Source organism: Oncorhynchus mykiss, chromosome 21, assembly GCF_057628025.1.
Source record: "Oncorhynchus mykiss isolate SJ-2025 chromosome 21, ASM5762802v1, whole genome shotgun sequence".
NCBI classification, from domain to species: Eukaryota; Metazoa; Chordata; class Actinopteri; order Salmoniformes; family Salmonidae; genus Oncorhynchus; species Oncorhynchus mykiss.
In genome coordinates, this window is record NC_143042.1 from 56608811 (window position 1) to 56630000 (window position 21190).

At 39.0% G+C, this 21190-nt stretch overlaps 1 protein-coding gene across 1 annotated transcript in view; it reads right to left on the reverse strand.

Moving 5' to 3' along the window:
• The window catches only part of trim2b (tripartite motif containing 2b), a 44673-nt gene that overhangs the window by 12671 nt on the left and 10812 nt on the right, over nucleotides 1-21190 (reverse strand). The window contains exons 6-14 of the mRNA XM_090214944.1: nucleotides 21026-21128; nucleotides 13288-13426; nucleotides 12782-12961; nucleotides 12264-12462; nucleotides 12002-12105; nucleotides 11492-11659; nucleotides 10481-10649; nucleotides 9827-9897; nucleotides 8793-8933 (exon numbers count right to left, since the gene is read on the reverse strand). Coding sequence (XP_090071070.1) covers nucleotides 8793-8933; nucleotides 9827-9897; nucleotides 10481-10649; nucleotides 11492-11659; nucleotides 12002-12105; nucleotides 12264-12462; nucleotides 12782-12961; nucleotides 13288-13426; nucleotides 21026-21128 — 1274 coding nt within the window. The remainder of the gene's footprint in view (nucleotides 1-8792; nucleotides 8934-9826; nucleotides 9898-10480; nucleotides 10650-11491; nucleotides 11660-12001; nucleotides 12106-12263; nucleotides 12463-12781; nucleotides 12962-13287; nucleotides 13427-21025; nucleotides 21129-21190) is intronic.

The following is a 21190-nucleotide window of genomic DNA, read 5'->3' on the forward strand; positions in this document are numbered from 1 at the left end:
ATAAAACTATACCTGTATGACTGGTACTGTATATATCTATATATAAAACTATACCTGTATGACTGGTACTGTATATATCTATATATAAAACTATACCTGTATGACTGGTACTGTATATAAATATATAAAACTGTACCTGTATGACTGGTATTGTATATATCTATATATAAAACTATACCTGTATGACTGGTACTGTATATATATATATAAAACTATACCTGTATGACTGGTACTGTATATATCTATATATAAAACTATACCTGTATGACTGGTACTGTATATATATATATAAAACTGTACCTGTATGACTGGTACTGTATATATCTATATATAAAACTATACCTGTATGACTGGTACTGTATATATCTATATAAAACTATACCTGTATGACTGGTACTGTATATATCTATATAAAACTATACCTGTATGACTGGTACTGTATATATCTATATAAAACTATACCTGTATGACTGGTACTGTATATATCTATATATAAAACTATACCTGTATGACTGGTACTGTATATATCTATATAAAACTATACCTGTATGACTGGTACTGTATATATCTATATAAAACTATACCTGTATGACTGGTACTGTATATATCTATATAAAACTATACCTGTATGACTGGTACTGTATATATCTATATAAAACTATACCTGTATGACTGGTACTGTATATATCTATATATAAAACTATACCTGTATGACTGGTATTGTATATATATATATAAAACTATACCTGTATGACTGGTACTGTATATATCTATATAAAACTATACCTGTATGACTGGTACTGTATATATCTATATAAAACTATACCTGTATGACTGGTACTGTATATATCTATATATAAAACTATACCTGTATGACTGGTATTGTATATATCTATATAAAACTATACCTGTATGACTGGTACTGTATATATCTATATAAAACTATACCTGTATGACTGGTACTGTATATATCTATATATAAAACTATACCTGTATGACTGGTATTGTATATATATATATAAAACTATACCTGTATGACTGGTACTGTATATATCTATACAAAACTATACCTGTATGACTGGTACTGTATATATCTATATATAAAACTGTACCTGTATGACTGGTACTGTATATATCTATATAAAACTATACCTGTATGACTGGTACTGTATATATATATATATAAAACTATACCTGTATGACTGGTACTGTATATATCTATATATAAAACTATACCTGTATGACTGGTACTGTATATATATATATAAAACTGTACCTGTATGACTGGTATTGTATATATCTATATATAAAACTATACCTGTATGACTGGTACTGTATATATATATATATATAAAACTATACCTGTATGACTGGTACTGTATATATCTATATATAAAACTATACCTGTATGACTGGTACTGTATATATCTATATAAAACTATACCTGTATGACTGGTACTGTATATATATATATATAAAACTATACCTGTATGACTGGTACTGTATATATCTATATATAAAACTATACCTGTATGACTGGTACTGTATATATCTATATAAAACTATACCTGTATGACTGGTACTGTATATATATATATAAAACTGTACCTGTATGACTGGTATTGTATATATCTATATATAAAACTATACCTGTATGACTGGTACTGTATATATATATATATAAAACTATACCTGTATGACTGGTACTGTATATATATATATATATATAAAACTATACCTGTATGACTGGTACTGTATATATCTATATAAAACTATACCTGTATGACTGGTACTGTATATATATATATAAAACTGTACCTGTATGACTGGTATTGTATATATCTATATATAAAACTATACCTGTATGACTGGTACTGTATATATCTATATATAAAACTATACCTGTATGACTGGTACTGTATATATCTATATATAAAACTATACCTGTATGACTGGTACTGTATATATCTATATATAAAACTATACCTGTATGACTGGTACTGTATATAAATATATAAAACTGTACCTGTATGACTGGTATTGTATATATCTATATATAAAACTATACCTGTATGACTGGTACTGTATATATATATATAAAACTATACCTGTATGACTGGTACTGTATATATCTATATATAAAACTATACCTGTATGACTGGTACTGTATATATATATATAAAACTGTACCTGTATGACTGGTACTGTATATATCTATATATAAAACTATACCTGTATGACTGGTACTGTATATATCTATATAAAACTATACCTGTATGACTGGTACTGTATATATCTATATAAAACTATACCTGTATGACTGGTACTGTATATATCTATATAAAACTATACCTGTATGACTGGTACTGTATATATCTATATATAAAACTATACCTGTATGACTGGTACTGTATATATCTATATAAAACTATACCTGTATGACTGGTACTGTATATATCTATATAAAACTATACCTGTATGACTGGTACTGTATATATCTATATAAAACTATACCTGTATGACTGGTACTGTATATATCTATATAAAACTATACCTGTATGACTGGTACTGTATATATCTATATATAAAACTATACCTGTATGACTGGTATTGTATATATATATATAAAACTATACCTGTATGACTGGTACTGTATATATCTATATAAAACTATACCTGTATGACTGGTACTGTATATATCTATATAAAACTATACCTGTATGACTGGTACTGTATATATCTATATATAAAACTATACCTGTATGACTGGTATTGTATATATCTATATAAAACTATACCTGTATGACTGGTACTGTATATATCTATATAAAACTATACCTGTATGACTGGTACTGTATATATCTATATATAAAACTATACCTGTATGACTGGTATTGTATATATATATATAAAACTATACCTGTATGACTGGTACTGTATATATCTATACAAAACTATACCTGTATGACTGGTACTGTATATATCTATATATAAAACTGTACCTGTATGACTGGTACTGTATATATCTATATAAAACTATACCTGTATGACTGGTACTGTATATATCTATATAAAACTATACCTGTATGACTGGTACTGTATATATATATATATATAAAACTATACCTGTATGACTGGTACTGTATATATCTATATATAAAACTATACCTGTATGACTGGTACTGTATATATATATATAAAACTGTACCTGTATGACTGGTATTGTATATATCTATATATAAAACTATACCTGTATGACTGGTACTGTATATATATATATATAAAACTATACCTGTATGACTGGTACTGTATATATCTATATATAAAACTATACCTGTATGACTGGTACTGTATATATCTATATAAAACTATACCTGTATGACTGGTACTGTATATATATATATATATAAAACTATACCTGTATGACTGGTACTGTATATATCTATATATAAAACTATACCTGTATGACTGGTACTGTATATATCTATATAAAACTATACCTGTATGACTGGTACTGTATATATATATATAAAACTGTACCTGTATGACTGGTATTGTAAATATCTATATATAAAACTATACCTGTATGACTGGTACTGTATATATATATATATAAAACTATACCTGTATGACTGGTACTGTATATATCTATATATAAAACTATACCTGTATGACTGGTACTGTATATATCTATATAAAACTATACCTGTATGACTGGTACTGTATATATATATATAAAACTGTACCTGTATGACTGGTATTGTATATATCTATATATAAAACTATACCTGTATGACTGGTACTGTATATATCTATATATAAAACTATACCTGTATGACTGGTACTGTATATATCTATATATAAAACTATACCTGTATGACTGGTACTGTATATATCTATATATAAAACTATACCTGTATGACTGGTACTGTATATATATATATAAAACTGTACCTGTATGACTGGTACTGTATATATATCTATATAAAACTATACCTGTATGACTGGTACTGTATATATCTATATATATAAAACTGTACCTGTATGACTGGTACTGTATATATATCTATATAAAACTATACCTGTATGACTGGTACTGTATATATCTATATATAAAACTATACCTGTATGACTGGTACTGTATATATCTATATATAAAACTATACCTGTATGACTGGTACTGTATATATCTATATATAAAACTATACCTGTATGACTGGTACTGTATATATATATATAAAACTGTACCTGTATGACTGGTACTGTATATATATCTATATAAAACTATACCTGTATGACTGGTACTGTATATATATATCTATATAAAACTATACCTGTATGACTGGTACTGTATATATATCTATATAAAACTATACCTGTATGACTGGTACTGTATATATCTATATATAAAACTATACCTGTATGACTGGTACTGTATATATATATATAAAACTATACCTGTATGACTGGTACTGTATATATATATATAAAACTGTACCTGTATGACTGGTACTGTATATATATATATAAAACTGTACCTGTATGACTGGTACTGTATATATATATATATAAAACTATACCTGTATGACTGGTATTGTATATATCTATATATAAAACTATACCTGTATGACTGGTATTGTATATATCTATATATAAAACTATACCTGTATGACTGGTACTGTATATATATATATATAAAACTATACCTGTATGACTGGTACTGTATATATATATATAAAACTGTACCTGTATGACTGGTATTGTATATATCTATATATAAAACTATACCTGTATGACTGGTACTGTATATATCTATATATAAAACTATACCTGTATGACTGGTACTGTATATATCTATATATAAAACTATACCTGTATGACTGGTACTGTATATATCTATATAAAACTATACCTGTATGACTGGTACTGTATATATATATCTATATAAAACTATACCTGTATGACTGGTACTGTATATATATCTATATAAAACTATACCTGTATGACTGGTACTGTATATATCTATATATAAAACTATACCTGTATGACTGGTACTGTATATATATATATAAAACTATACCTGTATGACTGGTACTGTATATATATATATAAAACTGTACCTGTATGACTGGTACTGTATATATATATATAAAACTGTACCTGTATGACTGGTACTGTATATATATATATATAAAACTATACCTGTATGACTGGTATTGTATATATCTATATATAAAACTATACCTGTATGACTGGTATTGTATATATCTATATATAAAACTATACCTGTATGACTGGTACTGTATATATATATATATAAAACTATACCTGTATGACTGGTACTGTATATATCTATATATAAAACTATACCTGTATGACTGGTATTGTATATATATATATAAAACTATACCTGTATGACTGGTACTGTATATATCTATATAAAACTATACCTGTATGACTGGTACTGTATATATCTATATAAAACTATACCTGTATGACTGGTACTGTATATATCTATATATAAAACTATACCTGTATGACTGGTATTGTATATATCTATATAAAACTATACCTGTATGACTGGTACTGTATATATCTATATAAAACTATACCTGTATGACTGGTACTGTATATATCTATATATAAAACTATACCTGTATGACTGGTATTGTATATATATATATAAAACTATACCTGTATGACTGGTACTGTATATATCTATACAAAACTATACCTGTATGACTGGTACTGTATATATCTATATATAAAACTGTACCTGTATGACTGGTACTGTATATATCTATATAAAACTATACCTGTATGACTGGTACTGTATATATCTATATAAAACTATACCTGTATGACTGGTACTGTATATATATATATATATAAAACTATACCTGTATGACTGGTACTGTATATATCTATATATAAAACTATACCTGTATGACTGGTACTGTATATATATATATAAAACTGTACCTGTATGACTGGTATTGTATATATCTATATATAAAACTATACCTGTATGACTGGTACTGTATATATATATATATAAAACTATACCTGTATGACTGGTACTGTATATATCTATATATAAAACTATACCTGTATGACTGGTACTGTATATATCTATATAAAACTATACCTGTATGACTGGTACTGTATATATATATATATAAAACTATACCTGTATGACTGGTACTGTATATATCTATATATAAAACTATACCTGTATGACTGGTACTGTATATATCTATATAAAACTATACCTGTATGACTGGTACTGTATATATATATATATAAAACTGTACCTGTATGACTGGTATTGTATATATCTATATATAAAACTATACCTGTATGACTGGTACTGTATATATATATATATAAAACTATACCTGTATGACTGGTACTGTATATATCTATATAAAACTATACCTGTATGACTGGTACTGTATATATCTATATAAAACTATACCTGTATGACTGGTACTGTATATATATATATAAAACTGTACCTGTATGACTGGTATTGTATATATCTATATATAAAACTATACCTGTATGACTGGTACTGTATATATCTATATATAAAACTATACCTGTATGACTGGTACTGTATATATCTATATATAAAACTATACCTGTATGACTGGTACTGTATATATCTATATATAAAACTATACCTGTATGACTGGTACTGTATATATATATATAAAACTGTACCTGTATGACTGGTACTGTATATATATCTATATAAAACTATACCTGTATGACTGGTACTGTATATATCTATATATATAAAACTGTACCTGTATGACTGGTACTGTATATATATCTATATAAAACTATACCTGTATGACTGGTACTGTATATATCTATATATAAAACTATACCTGTATGACTGGTACTGTATATATCTATATATAAAACTATACCTGTATGACTGGTACTGTATATATCTATATATAAAACTATACCTGTATGACTGGTACTGTATATATATATATAAAACTGTACCTGTATGACTGGTACTGTATATATATCTATATAAAACTATACCTGTATGACTGGTACTGTATATATATATATCTATATAAAACTATACCTGTATGACTGGTACTGTATATATATCTATATAAAACTATACCTGTATGACTGGTACTGTATATATATATCTATATAAAACTATACCTGTATGACTGGTACTGTATATATATCTATATAAAACTATACCTGTATGACTGGTACTGTATATATATATATATAAAACTATACCTGTATGACTGGTACTGTATATATCTATATATAAAACTATACCTGTATGACTGGTACTGTATATATCTATATAAAACTATACCTGTATGACTGGTACTGTATATATATATATAAAACTGTACCTGTATGACTGGTACTGTATATATATATATAAAACTGTACCTGTATGACTGGTACTGTATATATATATATATAAAACTATACCTGTATGACTGGTATTGTATATATCTATATATAAAACTATACCTGTATGACTGGTATTGTATATATCTATATATAAAACTATACCTGTATGACTGGTACTGTATATATATATATATAAAACTATACCTGTATGACTGGTATTGTATATATCTATATATAAAACTATACCTGTATGACTGGTATTGTATATATCTATATATAAAACTATACCTGTATGACTGGTACTGTATATATATATAAAACTGTACCTGTATGACTGGTACTGTATATATCTATATAAAACTATACCTGTATGACTGGTACTGTATATATCTATATATAAAACTATACCTGTATGACTGGTATTGTATATATCTATATATAAAACTATACCTGTATGACTGGTATTGTATATATATATATATAAAACTATACCTGTATGACTGGTACTGTATATATCTATATAAAACTATACCTGTATGACTGGTACTGTATATATCTATATAAAACTGTACCTGTATACGGCTGTTGCCCCAGTCAGCTACGATGATGTCCATATACTGTATATGATATATATATATATAAAACTATACCTGTATGACTGGTACTGTATATATATATATATATATAAAACTATACCTGTACGACTGGTACTGTATATATCTATATATATAAAACTATACCTGTACGACTGGTACTGTATATATATCTATATAAAACTGTACCTGTATGACTGGTACTGTATATATCTATATATAAAACTATACCTGTATGACTGGTACTGTATATATATATATATATAAAACTATACCTGTACGACTGGTACTGTATATATCTATATATAAAACTATACCTGTATGACTGGTACTGTATATATATATATATATAAAACTGTACCTGTATGACTGGTACTGTATATCTATATATAAAACTATACCTGTATGACTGGTACTGTATATCTATATATAAAACTATACCTGTATGACTGGTACTGTATATATATATATAAAACTGTACCTGTATGACTGGTACTGTATATCTATATATAAAACTATACCTGTACGACTGGTACTGTATATATCTATATAAAACTGTACCTGTATGACTGGTACTGTATATATATAAAACTATACCTGTATGACTGGTACTGTATATATATAAAACTATACCTGTATGACTGGTACTGTATATATCTATATAAAACTATACCTGTATGACTGGTACTGTATATATCTATATAAAACTGTACCTGTATGACTGGTACTGTATATATCTATATATAAAACTATACCTGTATGACTGGTACTGTATATATCTATATAAAACTGTACCTGTATACGGCTGTTGCCCCAGTCAGCTACGATGATGTTCCCGTTCACATCAACAGCCACGCCTGTAGGAGCATTAAACTGACCGTTGCCCTCTCCGTTAGTTCCAAACTTCAACAGCAGCTCTCCCTCTGGGGTGAACACCTGGAATGGAGGGAGGGAGGGAGAGAGGGAGGGAGGGAGGGAGACCTTCTCTATTGAACCACGTCTTGTTCATTCTACTGGTTTAACGAAGGTCAAGACATTTTCATTCTACTGGGTTAACGATGGTCAGGACTGGTCCATTCTACTGGGTTAATGATGGTCAGGACTGGTTCATTCTACTGGGTTAATGACGGTCAGGACTTGTTCATTCTATTGGGTTAACGACGGTCAGGACTGGTTCATTCTACTGGGTTAATGACGGTCAGGACTTGTTCATTCTACTGGGTTAATGACGGTCAGGACTTGTTCATTCTACTGGGTTAATGACGGTCAGGACTTGTTCATTCTACTGGGTTAACGATGGTCAGGACTGGTTCATTCTACTGGGTTAATGACGGTCAGGACTTGTTCATTCTATTGGGTTAACGATGGTCAGGACTGGTTCATTCTACTGGGTTAACGATGGTCAGGACTGGTTCATTCTACTGGGTTAACGATGGTCAGGACTGGTTCATTCTACTGGGTTAATGACGGTCAGGACTTGTTCATTCTACTGGGTTAACGATGGTCAGGACTGGTTCATTCTACTGGGTTAATGACGGTCAGGACTTGTTCATTCTATTGGGTTAACGATGGTCAGGACTGGTTCATTCTACTGGGTTAACGACGGTCAGGACTTGTTCATTCTACTGGGTTAACGATGGTCAGGACTTGTTCATTCTATTGGGGTAACGATGGTCAGGACTGGTTCATTCTACTGGGTTAACGATGGTCAGGACTTGTTCATTCTACTGGGTTAACGATGGTCAGGACTTGTTCATTCTACTGGGTTAACGATGGTCACGTTTGAGGCGTTGTTTGGAAGTGTCTGATGAACCTGAGAAGTTAGTTACCTTGACTGAGTGGTTGTGAAAGTCTGTCACTATGATCTCATTGTTGTTGTTGACGGCTGCAAAATGAGGACCTGGTCGAAAGAGAGGAGGAGAAGAGGAGGAGAAGAGGAGGAGAAAGGAGGAGAAGAGGAGGAGAAAGGAGAAGAAGAGGAGGAGAAGAGGAGGAGAAGAGGAGGAGAAAGGAGGAGAAGAGGAGGAGAAGAGGAGGAGAAAGGAGGAGAAGAGGAGGAGAAGAGGAGGAGAAAGGAGGAGAAGAGGAGGAGAAAGGAGGAGAAGAGGAGGAGAAGAGGAGGAGAAGAGGAGGAGAAAGGAGGAGAAGAGGAGGAGAAAGGAGGAGAAGAGGAGGAGGAGAAGAGGAGAAGAGGAGGAGAAGAGGAGGAGAAAGAAGGAGAAGAGGAGGAGGAGAAAGGAGGAGAAGAGGAGGAGAAATGAGGAGAAAGGAGGAGAAGAGGAGGAGGAGAAGAGGAGAAGAGGAGGAGAAGAGGAGGAGAAGAGGAGGAGAAGAGGAGGAGAAAGGAGGAGAAAGGAGGAGAATAGGAGGAGAAAGGAGGAGAAAGGAGGAGGAGAGAGGAGAGGAGTGATGGAAGTACCATGAAGCCTTCATCATCATCATCACTATCATCAGCATCATCTTCATCATCCACATCAACTCACCTGCGAACTGTTTGTCTCCGTTGCCGCGGCTACCGAACTTAGTAACGAGCTTGCCGGTTGGCTGGAAGATGAAGACGGTGCATGCCTTGTTGTCCACAACGATCACATGACCGTTCTGATCCACGGACACGCCCTTCGGTCCCATCAGCCTACCAGAGCCAAGCTTGGCCTAACAGACAGATAACACAACCAATCAGAGGACAGCTTGGCCTGACAGACAGATAACACAACCAATCAGAGGACAGCTTGGCCTAACAGAGAGAGAACACAACTAATCAGAGGACAGCTTGGCCTGACAGATCAGAAAATAGAATAGTTCCCTGTATGTCCCCTGTATGTCCCCTGTATGTCCCCTGTATGTTCCCTGTATGTCCCCTGTATGTTTCCTGTATGTCCCCTGTATGTCCCCTGTATGTTCCCTGTATGTCCCCTGTATGTCCCCTGTATGTTCCCTGTATGTCCCCTGTACGTTTCCTGTATGTCCCCTGTATGTTCCCTGTATGTCCCCTGTACGTTTCCTGTATGTCCCCTGTATGTCCCCTGTATGTCCCCTGTATGTCCTCTGTATGTTTCCTGTATGTCCCCTGTATGTCCCCTGTATAACCCCTGTATGTCCCCTGTATGTCCCTTGTATGTCCCCTGTATAACCCCTGTATGTCCCCTGTATGTCCCCTGTATATCCCCTGTATGTCCCCTGTATGTCCCCTGTATGTCCCCTGTATAGCCCCTGTATAACCCCTGTATGTCCCCTGTATGTCTCCTGTATGTCCCCTGTATAACCCCTGTATGTCCCCTGTATGTTCCCTGTATGTCCCCTGTATATCCCCTGTATATCCCCTGTATATCCCCTATATGTCCCCTGTATGTCCCCTGTGTGTTCCTATATATCCCCTATATGTCCCCTGTATGTCCCCTGTATAACCCCTGTATAACCCCTATATGTCCCCTGTATGTTCCTATATGTCCCCTGTATGTTCCTATATGTCCCCTATATGTCCCCTGTATGCTCACCTTGTACTTGCCCTCGCTGGAGAAGATGCTGACCCACTTGTTGTCGTAGTCGGCGATGATGATGTCACCGTTGGGGTGAACGGCCACACCCGTTGGTCGTTGGAGTTGCCCTGGCGACCGGCCCCTCACCCCGAAACGACTCTTAAACTCGCCGTCATTAGAGAAGATCTGTCCGATGGGACACATACACACACACACAATCAAAATTCTGCCACTGTGTGTGTGTGTGTGTGTGTGTGTCTCTCTCTCTGTGTGTGTGTGTGTGTGTGTGTGTGTGTGTGTGTGTGTGTGTGTGTGTGTGTGTGTGTGTGTCTCTCTCTCTCTGTGTGTGTGTGTGTGTGTGTGTGTGTGTGTGTGTGTGTCTGTGTGTGTCTGTGTGTGTGTCTGTGTCTGTGTCTGTGTCTCTCTGTGTGTGTGTGTGTGTGTGTGTGTGTGTGTGTGTGTGTGTGTGTGTGTGTGTGTGTGTGTGTGTGTGTGTGTGTGTGTGTGTGTGTGTGTGTGTGTATTTACCTGAACACACTGGTTATTGCTGTCTGCTATTAGAATCCTTCCATTGGAGGACGTCGACACACCCTGCAGGTTAGTGAACTCTCCTTTATTCTTCCCCTTGGTACCTGAAGCACAGACACACCTTATTAATGGACACACTAGAGGCAGAGAGAGAACGCGAAGGAGAGAGGAGGGAGAAAGAAGGGAGAGAGAGTGGGTGATAGAGACAAGAGAGAAAATAAGTTTAAAAAATAAAATAAATGTAGATCTCTCTGTCTCTCACCAATCCTGAAGATGAGGTCATCTTCGATGGGGTTCTCTTTGCGTCTGGGTGTCCCCAGGGCACTGCCTGTCCTCCTGGACCCCTTCTTCTTACTCCCGGACCCAGGGGACTTTCCTCTCCTCTTAGCCCCCTCAGAGGAGCCTGTAGACGGGGTGGCGGTGGCCGCCAGAGAGGTGGCTGTGGTGGTGGGGGGAGACACCTGGAAGAGACATTTAACATGGACGGTAGACAGTAAGACAGTGAGTTACAACATTCTGGTTAACTTTCGCAAAACTAGGTTTTCCAGAAATAGTTGAAAAACCTAGGAGTCATCCTAAAAATAATGACAATCTTTCCCTCTCCCACTCTCTCTCTCTGTCTGTCTCTGTCTCTGTCTCTCTCTCTGTCTCTCTCTCTCTCTATCTGTCTCTCTGTCTCTCTCTCTCTGTCTCTCTGTCTCTCTGTCTTTCTCTCTCTCTCTCTCTCTGTCTCTGTCGCTCTCTCTCTCTCTTGCGCTCTCGCTCTCTCTCTCTCTTTACCTCAAGGTCCGGGGACCTGGTAACTCTGAGACTGAAGGGACTTCCTTTGATGTGCTGGTCATAGAGCCGGAGAGCCAATGAGAACTCCCCTTCCTTGTTTACAGTGTAAACAAAATCATATGTCCCGTTCTTGTGGTCGAGTATCTCCCCGTCCGCCACGCTGCCATCTGGAGTACACACCTGGAAGGAGATATAACAACTCTATTTATCCACGTAGGGCAATTAGTTTAGCGTAACGTAGCATAGCTTATCATAGCATAGCGTACATTAGCTTAGCTTAGCATAGCATAGTATACATTAGCTTAGTTTAGCATAGCATACATTAGCTTAGTTTAGCATAGCGTAGCATACTTTAGCTTAGCTTCTTTTATCATAGTTTAGCTTAACGTGTGTGTGTGTGTGTGTGTGTGTGTGTGTGTGTGTGTGTGTGTGTGTGTGTGTGTGTGTGTGTGTGTGTGTGTGTGTGTGTGTGTGCGTGCGTGCGTGCGTGTGTGTTGGTCCCCCACCTCAGCAGACAGGATGGCGTTGCCGGTCCTGCAGTGTCCCCCGGCCTTGTCTCTGGTCGTTATGGTTACGCAGGCTGGGAGACCCACGATGCACTGCTCCAGCCCCACACCTGACGCCTCACTCTGGCTCGCCACCGCGCTGGGAAAGACAATCGGATTTCATGTATATTAATTACTTCATTTTAATTTGTTTAATTTTAATTTGTTTATTCATATTTTATCTCTGATACCAGCGGCCCTCCAGTAGCCAGCTGATATAGACTGACCTGGTAGTGATGACAGTCCCCATCTGATATAGACTGACCTGGTAGTGATGACAGTCCCCAGCTGATATAGACTGACCTGCTAGTGATGACAGTCCCCAGCTGATATGGACTGACCTGGTAGTGATGTCGGTCCCCAGCTGATATAGACTGACCTGCTAGTGATGACAGTCCCCAGCTGATATAGACTGACCTGGTAGTGATGACAGTCCCCAGCTGATATAGACTGACCTGCTAGTGATGACAGTCCCCAGCTGATATAGACTGACCTGGTAGTGATGACAGTCCCCAGCTGATATAGACTGACCTGCTAGTGATGACAGTCCCCAGCTGATATAGACTGACCTGGTAGTGATGACAGTCCCCATCTGATATAGACTGACCTGGTAGTGATGACAGTCCCCATCTGATATTGACTGACTTGGTAGTGATGACAGTCCCCATCTGATATAGACTGACCTGGTAGTGATGACAGTCCCCAGCTGATATAGACTGACCTGCTAGTGATGACAGTCCCCAGCTGATATAGACTGACCTGGTAGTGATGACAGTCCCCATCTGATATAGACTGACCTGATAGTGATGACAGTCCCCAGCTGATATAGACTGACCTGGTAGTGATGACAGTCCCCAGCTGATATAGACTGACCTGGTAGTGATGACAGTCCCCAGTTGATATAGACTGACCTGGTAGTGATGATGGTCCCCAGCTGATATAGACTGACCTGCTAGTGATGACAGTCCCCAGCTGATATGGACTGACCTGGTAGTGATGTCGGTCCCCAGCTGATATAGACTGACCTGCTAGTGATGACAGTCCCCAGCTGATATAGACTGACCTAGTAGTGATGACAGTCCCCAGCTGATATAGACTGACCTGGTAGTGATGACAGTCCCCAGCTGATATAGACTGACTTGGTAGTGATGACAGTCCCCAGCTGATATAGACTGACCTGGTAGTGATGACAGTCCCCATCTGATATAGACTGACCTGGTAGTGATGACAGTCCCCATCTGATATAGACTGACCTGTTAGTGATGACAGTCCCCAGCTGATATAGACTGACCTGGTAGTGATGACAGTCCCCAGCTGATATAGACTGACCTGGCAGTGATGACAGTCCCCAGCTGATATAGACTGACCTGGTAGTGATGACAGTCCCCAGCTGATATAGACTGACCTGGTAGTGATGACAGTCCCCATCTGATATAGACTGACATGGTAGTGATGACAGTCCCCAGCTGATATAGACTGACCTGGTAGTGATGACAGTCCCCAGCTGATATAGACTGACCTGGTAGTGATGACAGTCCCCAGCTGATATAGACTGACCTGGTAGTGATGACAGTCCCCAGCTGATATAGACTGACCTGGTAGTGATGACAGTCCCCAGCTGATATAGACCGACCTGGTAGTGATGACGGTCCCCAGCTGATATAGACTGACCTGGTAGTGTTGACAGTCCCCAGCTGATATAGACTGACCTGGTAGTGATGACAGTCCCCAGCTGATATAGACTGACCTGGTAGTGATGATGGTCCCCAGCTGATATAGACTGACCTGGTAGTGATGACAGTCCCCAGCTGATATAGACTGACCTGGTAGTGATGACAGTCCCCATCTGATATAGACTGACCTGGTAGTGATGACAGTCCCCAGCTGATATAGACTGACCTGGTAGTGATGACAGTCCCCATCTGATATAGACTGACCTGGTAGTGATGACAGTCCCCAGCTGATATAGACTGACCTGGTAGTGATGACAGTCCCCAGCTGATATAGACTGACCTGGTAGTGATGACAGTCCCCAGCTGATATAGACTTAGTCTATCAAACATTAGGAACACCTGCTCTTTCCATGACATAGACTGACCAGGTGAATCCAGGTGAAAGCTATGATCCCTTGTTGATGTCACTTGTTAAATCCACTTCAATCAGTGTAGATGAAGGGGAGGAGACGGGTTAAATAAGGATTTTTAAGCCTTGAGACAATTGAGATGGATTGTGTCTGTGTGCCATTCAGAGAGTGAATGGGCAGGTGTTAATAAGGTGTTCTTAATGTTTTGTACACTGACCTGGTAGTGACAGTGGTCCCCAGATTGTGGATAGACTTCCCCAGTCCCTCAGTCCCTCTGTCCGTCTGTCTGTCTGTCTGTCCCTCAGTCCCTCTGTCCGTCTGTCTGTCTGTCTGTCCCTCAGTCCCTCTGTCCGTCCGTCTGTCTGTCCGTCTGTCTGTCTGTCTGTCCCTCAGTCCCTCTGTCCGTCCGTCTGTCTGTCTGTCCCTCAGTCCCTCTGTCCGTCTGTCTGTCTGTCTGTCCCTCAGTCCCTCTGTCCGTCCGTCTGTCTGTCCGTCTGTCTGTCTGTCTGTCCCTCAGTCCCTCTGTCCGTCTGTCTGTCTGTCTGTCCCTCAGTCCCTCTGTCCGTCCGTCTGTCTGTCTGTCCGTCCGTCCGTCCGTCCGTCCGTCCGTCCGTCCGTCTGTCTGTCTGTCTGTCTGTCCGTCCGTCCGTCCGTCCGTCCGTCCGTCCGTCTGTCTGTCTCTGACTCTTTACACATTTTGTTACGTTACAGCCTTATTCTAAAATTGATTTTAAAAAAAATTCAACAATACCCCATAATGACAAAGAAAAAACAAATTTCTAGACATTTTTGCACAAAAATAACAAGAAAACAACTGATATCACATTTACATCAGTACTCAGACCCTTTACTCAGTACTTTGTTGAAGCACCTTTGGCAGCGATTACAGCCTCGAGTCTTCTTGGGTATGACGCTACAAGCTTGGCACACCTGTATTTGGGGAGTTTCTCCCATTCTTCTCTGTAGATCTTCTCAAGCTCTGTAAGGTTGGATGGGGAGCGTCGCTGCACAGCTATCTTCAGGTCTCTCCAGAGATGTTCGATCGGGTTCAAGTCCGGGCTCTGGCTGGGCCACTCAAGGACATTCAGAGACTTGTCCCGAAGCCACTCCTGTGTCGTCTTGGCTGTATGCTTAGGGCTGTTGTCCTGTTGGAAGGTGAACTTTTGCACCAGTCTGAGGTCCTGAGCGCTCAGGAGCAGGTTTTCATCAAGGATCTCTCTGTACTTTGCTCCATTGATCTTTCCCTCGATCCTGACTAGTCTCCCAGTCCCTGCGTCTGAAAAACATCCCCACAGAACGCTTGGCATTCAGGCCAAAGAGTTCAATCTTGATTTCATCAGACCAGAGAATCTTGTTTCCAAATCAAATCAAATTTGTCACATGCGCCTCAACCTTACAGTGAAATGCTAACTTACAAGCCCTTAACCAACAATGCAGTTTTAAAGAAAATACCCCTCCAAAAAAGTAAGAGAGAAGAAAAACAAATAATTAAAGAGCAGCAGTAAATAACAATAGTGAGGCGATATACAGGGTATTACGGTACAGAGTCAATGTGGAGGCTATATACAGGGGGTACCGGTAGAGAGTCAATGTGGAGGCTATATACAGGGGGTACCGGTAGAGAGTCAATGTGGAGGCTATATACAGGGTATTACGGTACAGAGTCAATGTGGAGGCTATATACAGGGGGTACCGGTAGAGAGTCAATGTGGAGGCTATATACAGGGGGTACCGGTAGAGAGTCAATGTGGAGGCTATATACAGGGTGTTACGGTACAGAGTCAATGTGGAGGCTATATACAGGGTGTTACGGTACAGAGTCAATGTGGAGGCTATACACAGGGTGTTACGGTACAGAGTCAATGTGGAGGCTATATACAGGGTGTTACGGTACAGAGTCAATGTGGAGGCTATATACAGGGTATTACGGTACAGAGTCAATGTGGAGACTATATACAGGGTGTTACGGTACAGAGTCCATGTGGAGGCTATATACAGGGTGTTACGGTACAGAGTCCATGTGGAGGCTATATACAGGGTGTTACGGTACAGAGTCAATGTGGAGGCTATATACAGGGGGTACCGGTACAGAGTCAATGTGGAGGCTATATACAGGGTGTTACGGTACAGAGTCAATGTGGAGGCTATATACAGGGTGTTACGGTACAGAGTCAATGTGGAGGCTATATACAGGGGGTACCGGTAGAGAGTCAATGTGGAGGCTATATACAGGGGGTACCGGTAGAGAGTCAATGTGGAGGCTATATACAGGGTGTTACGGTACAGAGTCAATGTGGAGGCTATATACAGGGTGTTACGGTACAGAGTCAATGTGGAGGCTATACACAGGGTGTTACGGTACAGAGTCAATGTGGAGGCTATATACAGGGTGTTACGGTACAGAGTCAATGTGGAGGCTATATACAGGGTATTACGGTACAGAGTCAATGTGGAGACTATATACAGGGTGTTACGGTACAGAGTCCATGTGGAGGCTATATACAGGGTGTTACGGTACAGAGTCAATGTGGAGGCTATATACAGGGGGTACCGGTACAGAGTCAATGTGGAGGCTATATACAGGGTGTTACGGTACAGAGTCAATGTGGAGGCTATATACAGGGTGTTACGGTACAGAGTCAATGTGGAGGCTATATACAGGGTGTTACGGTACAGAGTCAATGTGGAGGCTATATACAGGGTGTTACGGTACAGAGTCAATGTGGAGGCTATATACAGGGTATTACGGTACAGAGTCAATGTGGAGACTATATACAGGGGGTACCAGTACTGAGTCAATGTGGAGGCTATATACAGGATGTACCGGTACTGAGTCAATGTGGAGGCTATATACAGGGGGTACCGGTTCAGAGTCAATGTGGAGGCTATATACAGGGGGGTACTGGTACAGAGTCAATGTGGAGGCTATTTACAGGGGGTACCGGTACAGAGTCAATGTGGAGGCTATATATAGGGGGTACCGGTACAGAGTCAATGTGGAGGCTATATACAGGGGGTACCGGTACAGAGTCAATGTGGAGGCTATATACAGGGGGTACCGGTACAGAGTCAATGTGCGGTTAGTCGAGGTAATATGTACATGTAGGTAGAGTTATTAAAGTGACTATGCATAGATGATAACAGAGAGTAGCAGCAGCAGTGTGTGGGGGGGACGACAATGCAAATAGTCTGGGTGGCCATTTGATTAGCTGTTCAGGAGTCTTATGGCTTGGTGGTAGACGCTGTTTAGAAGCCTCTTGGACCTAGACATGGCATACCGGTGTGGTAGCAGAGAGAACAGCTTATGATTAGGAAATCTTAGATCATTTTTTAGGGCCTTCTTCTGACACCGCCTGGTATAGAGGTCCTGGATGGCAGGAAACTTGGCCCCGGTGATGTACTGGGCCGTACGTATTGCCCTCTGTAGTTCCTTGCGGTCGGAGGCCGAGCAGTTGCCACACCAGGCAGTGATGCAACCCGTCAGGTTGCTCTCGATGGTGCAGCTGTTAAATCTTTTGAGGATCTGAGGACGCATGCCAAATCTTTTGAGGATCTGAGGACCCATGCCAAATATTTTCAGTCTCCTGGGGGTTTTGTCGTGCCCAGTCAGTCAGTCTTTGTATAGTTTGACCATGTTAGTTTGTTGGTGATGTGGACGCCAAGGAACATGAGGCTCTCAACATGCTCCACTACAGCCGCGTCGATGAGAATGGGGACGTGCTCGGTCTTCCTTTTCCTGTAGTCCACAATCATCTCCTTTGTCTTGATCACATTTAGGGAGAGGTTGTTGTCCTTGCACCACACGGTCATGTCTCTGACTTCCTCCATATAGGCTATAGTCTATAGTCTCATCATTGTTGGGGATCAGGCCTGTGTCATCAGCAAACTTAATGATGGTGTTGAAATCATGCCTGACTGTGCAGTCATGAGTGAACAGGGAGTACAGGAGGGGACTGAGCACGCACCCTTGAGGGGCCCCTGACCCGTGCTGAGACTACATTAGCCAGAGGGAGGTTTTTATTCCCAGGGTCCTTAGCTTAGTGATGAGCATTAAGGGCACTATGGTGTTGAACGCTGAGCTGTAGTTAATGAATAGCATTCTCACATAGGTGTTCCTTTTGTCCAGGTGGGAAAGGGCAGTGTGGAGTGCAATAGAGATTGCATCATCTGTGGATCTTGGAGTGGGTCTAGGGTTTCTGGGATAATGGTGTTGATGTGAGCCATGACCAACCTTTGAAAGTTTTTTATGGCTACAGACGTGAATGCTACGAGTTGGTAGTCATTTAGGCAGGTTACCTTAGTGTTCCTGGACACAGGGACTATGGTGGTCTGCTTGAAACATGTTGGTATTACAGACTCAGACAGGGAGAGGTTGAAAATGTCAGTGAAGACACTTGCCAGTTGGTCAGTGCATGCTCAGAGTACACGTCCTGGTAATCCGTCTGGCCCTGCGGCCTTGTGAATGTTGACCTGTTTAAAGTTATTACTCACACTGGCTGCAGAGAGCGTGATGACACAGTCGCCCGGAACAGCTGGTGCTCTCATGCATGTTTCAGTGTTACTTGCCTTGAAGCCAGTATAGAAGTTAATTAGCTCGTCTGATAGGCTCGTGTCACTAGGCAGCTCTCGGCTGTGCTTCCCTTTGTAGTCTGTAATAGTTTGCAAGCCTTGCCACATCCGACGAGCGTCGGAGCCGGTGTAGTACGATTCAATCTTAGTTCTGTATTGATGCTTTGCCTGTTTGTTGGTTCATCAGAGGGAATAGTGGGATTTCTTATAAGCTTCCGGGTTAGAGTCCCGCTCCTTGATGGTCTCATGGTCTGAAAGTCTTTTGGTGCCTTTTGGCAAACTCCAAGCGGGCTGTCATGTGCCTTTTATTGAGGAGTGGCTTCCGTCTGGCCACTCTATCATAAAGGTCTGATTGGTGGAGTGCTGCAGAGATGGTTGTCCTTCTGGAAGGTTCTCCCATCTCCACAGAGGAACTCTGGAGCTCTGTCAGAGTGACCACCGGGTTCTTGGTCACCTCCCTGACCAAGGCCCTTCTCTCCCGTTTGCTCTTGTTGGCCGGGGCTGCCAGCTCTAGGAAGAGTCTTGGTGGTTCCAATCTTCTTCCATTTAAGAATGATGGAGGCCACTGTGTTCTTGTGGACCTTCAATGCTGCAGAAATGTTTTGGTCCCCTTCCCCAGATCTGTGCCTCGACAGAATCCTGTCCTGGAGCTCTACAGACAATTCCTTCAACCTCATGGCTTGGTTTTTGCTCTGACATGCACTGTCAACTGTGGGACCTTTATATAGACAGGTGTGTGCCTTTCCAAATCATGTCCAATCAATTAATTTTACCACAGATGGACTCCAATCAAGTTGTAGAAACATCTCAAGGATGATCCATGGAAACAGGATGCACCTGAGCTCAATTTAGAGTCTCATATCAAATATGTTATAGCAATGATATTTTTGCAAGAATTTCTAAAAACCTGTTTTAGCTTTGTCGTTATGGGATATTGTGTGTAAATTGATTAAATATTTGTATATATATATATATATATACGACTGTAACGTAACAAAATGTGGAAACCCTAGGGGTCTGAATAATTTCCAAATGCACTGTATGTACCTGGTAGTGACAATTGTCCCTAGGTTGTGGATCGACTTCCTCAGTCCCTCTGCCTCCATCACTAAGTCCAGCTGATCATTCTCCTCAGCCTGGAATGGTAAACCTACCAGAAATATAGTGGTTAAAAATTCTAGTACTACCAGAAATATAGTGGTTAAAAATTCT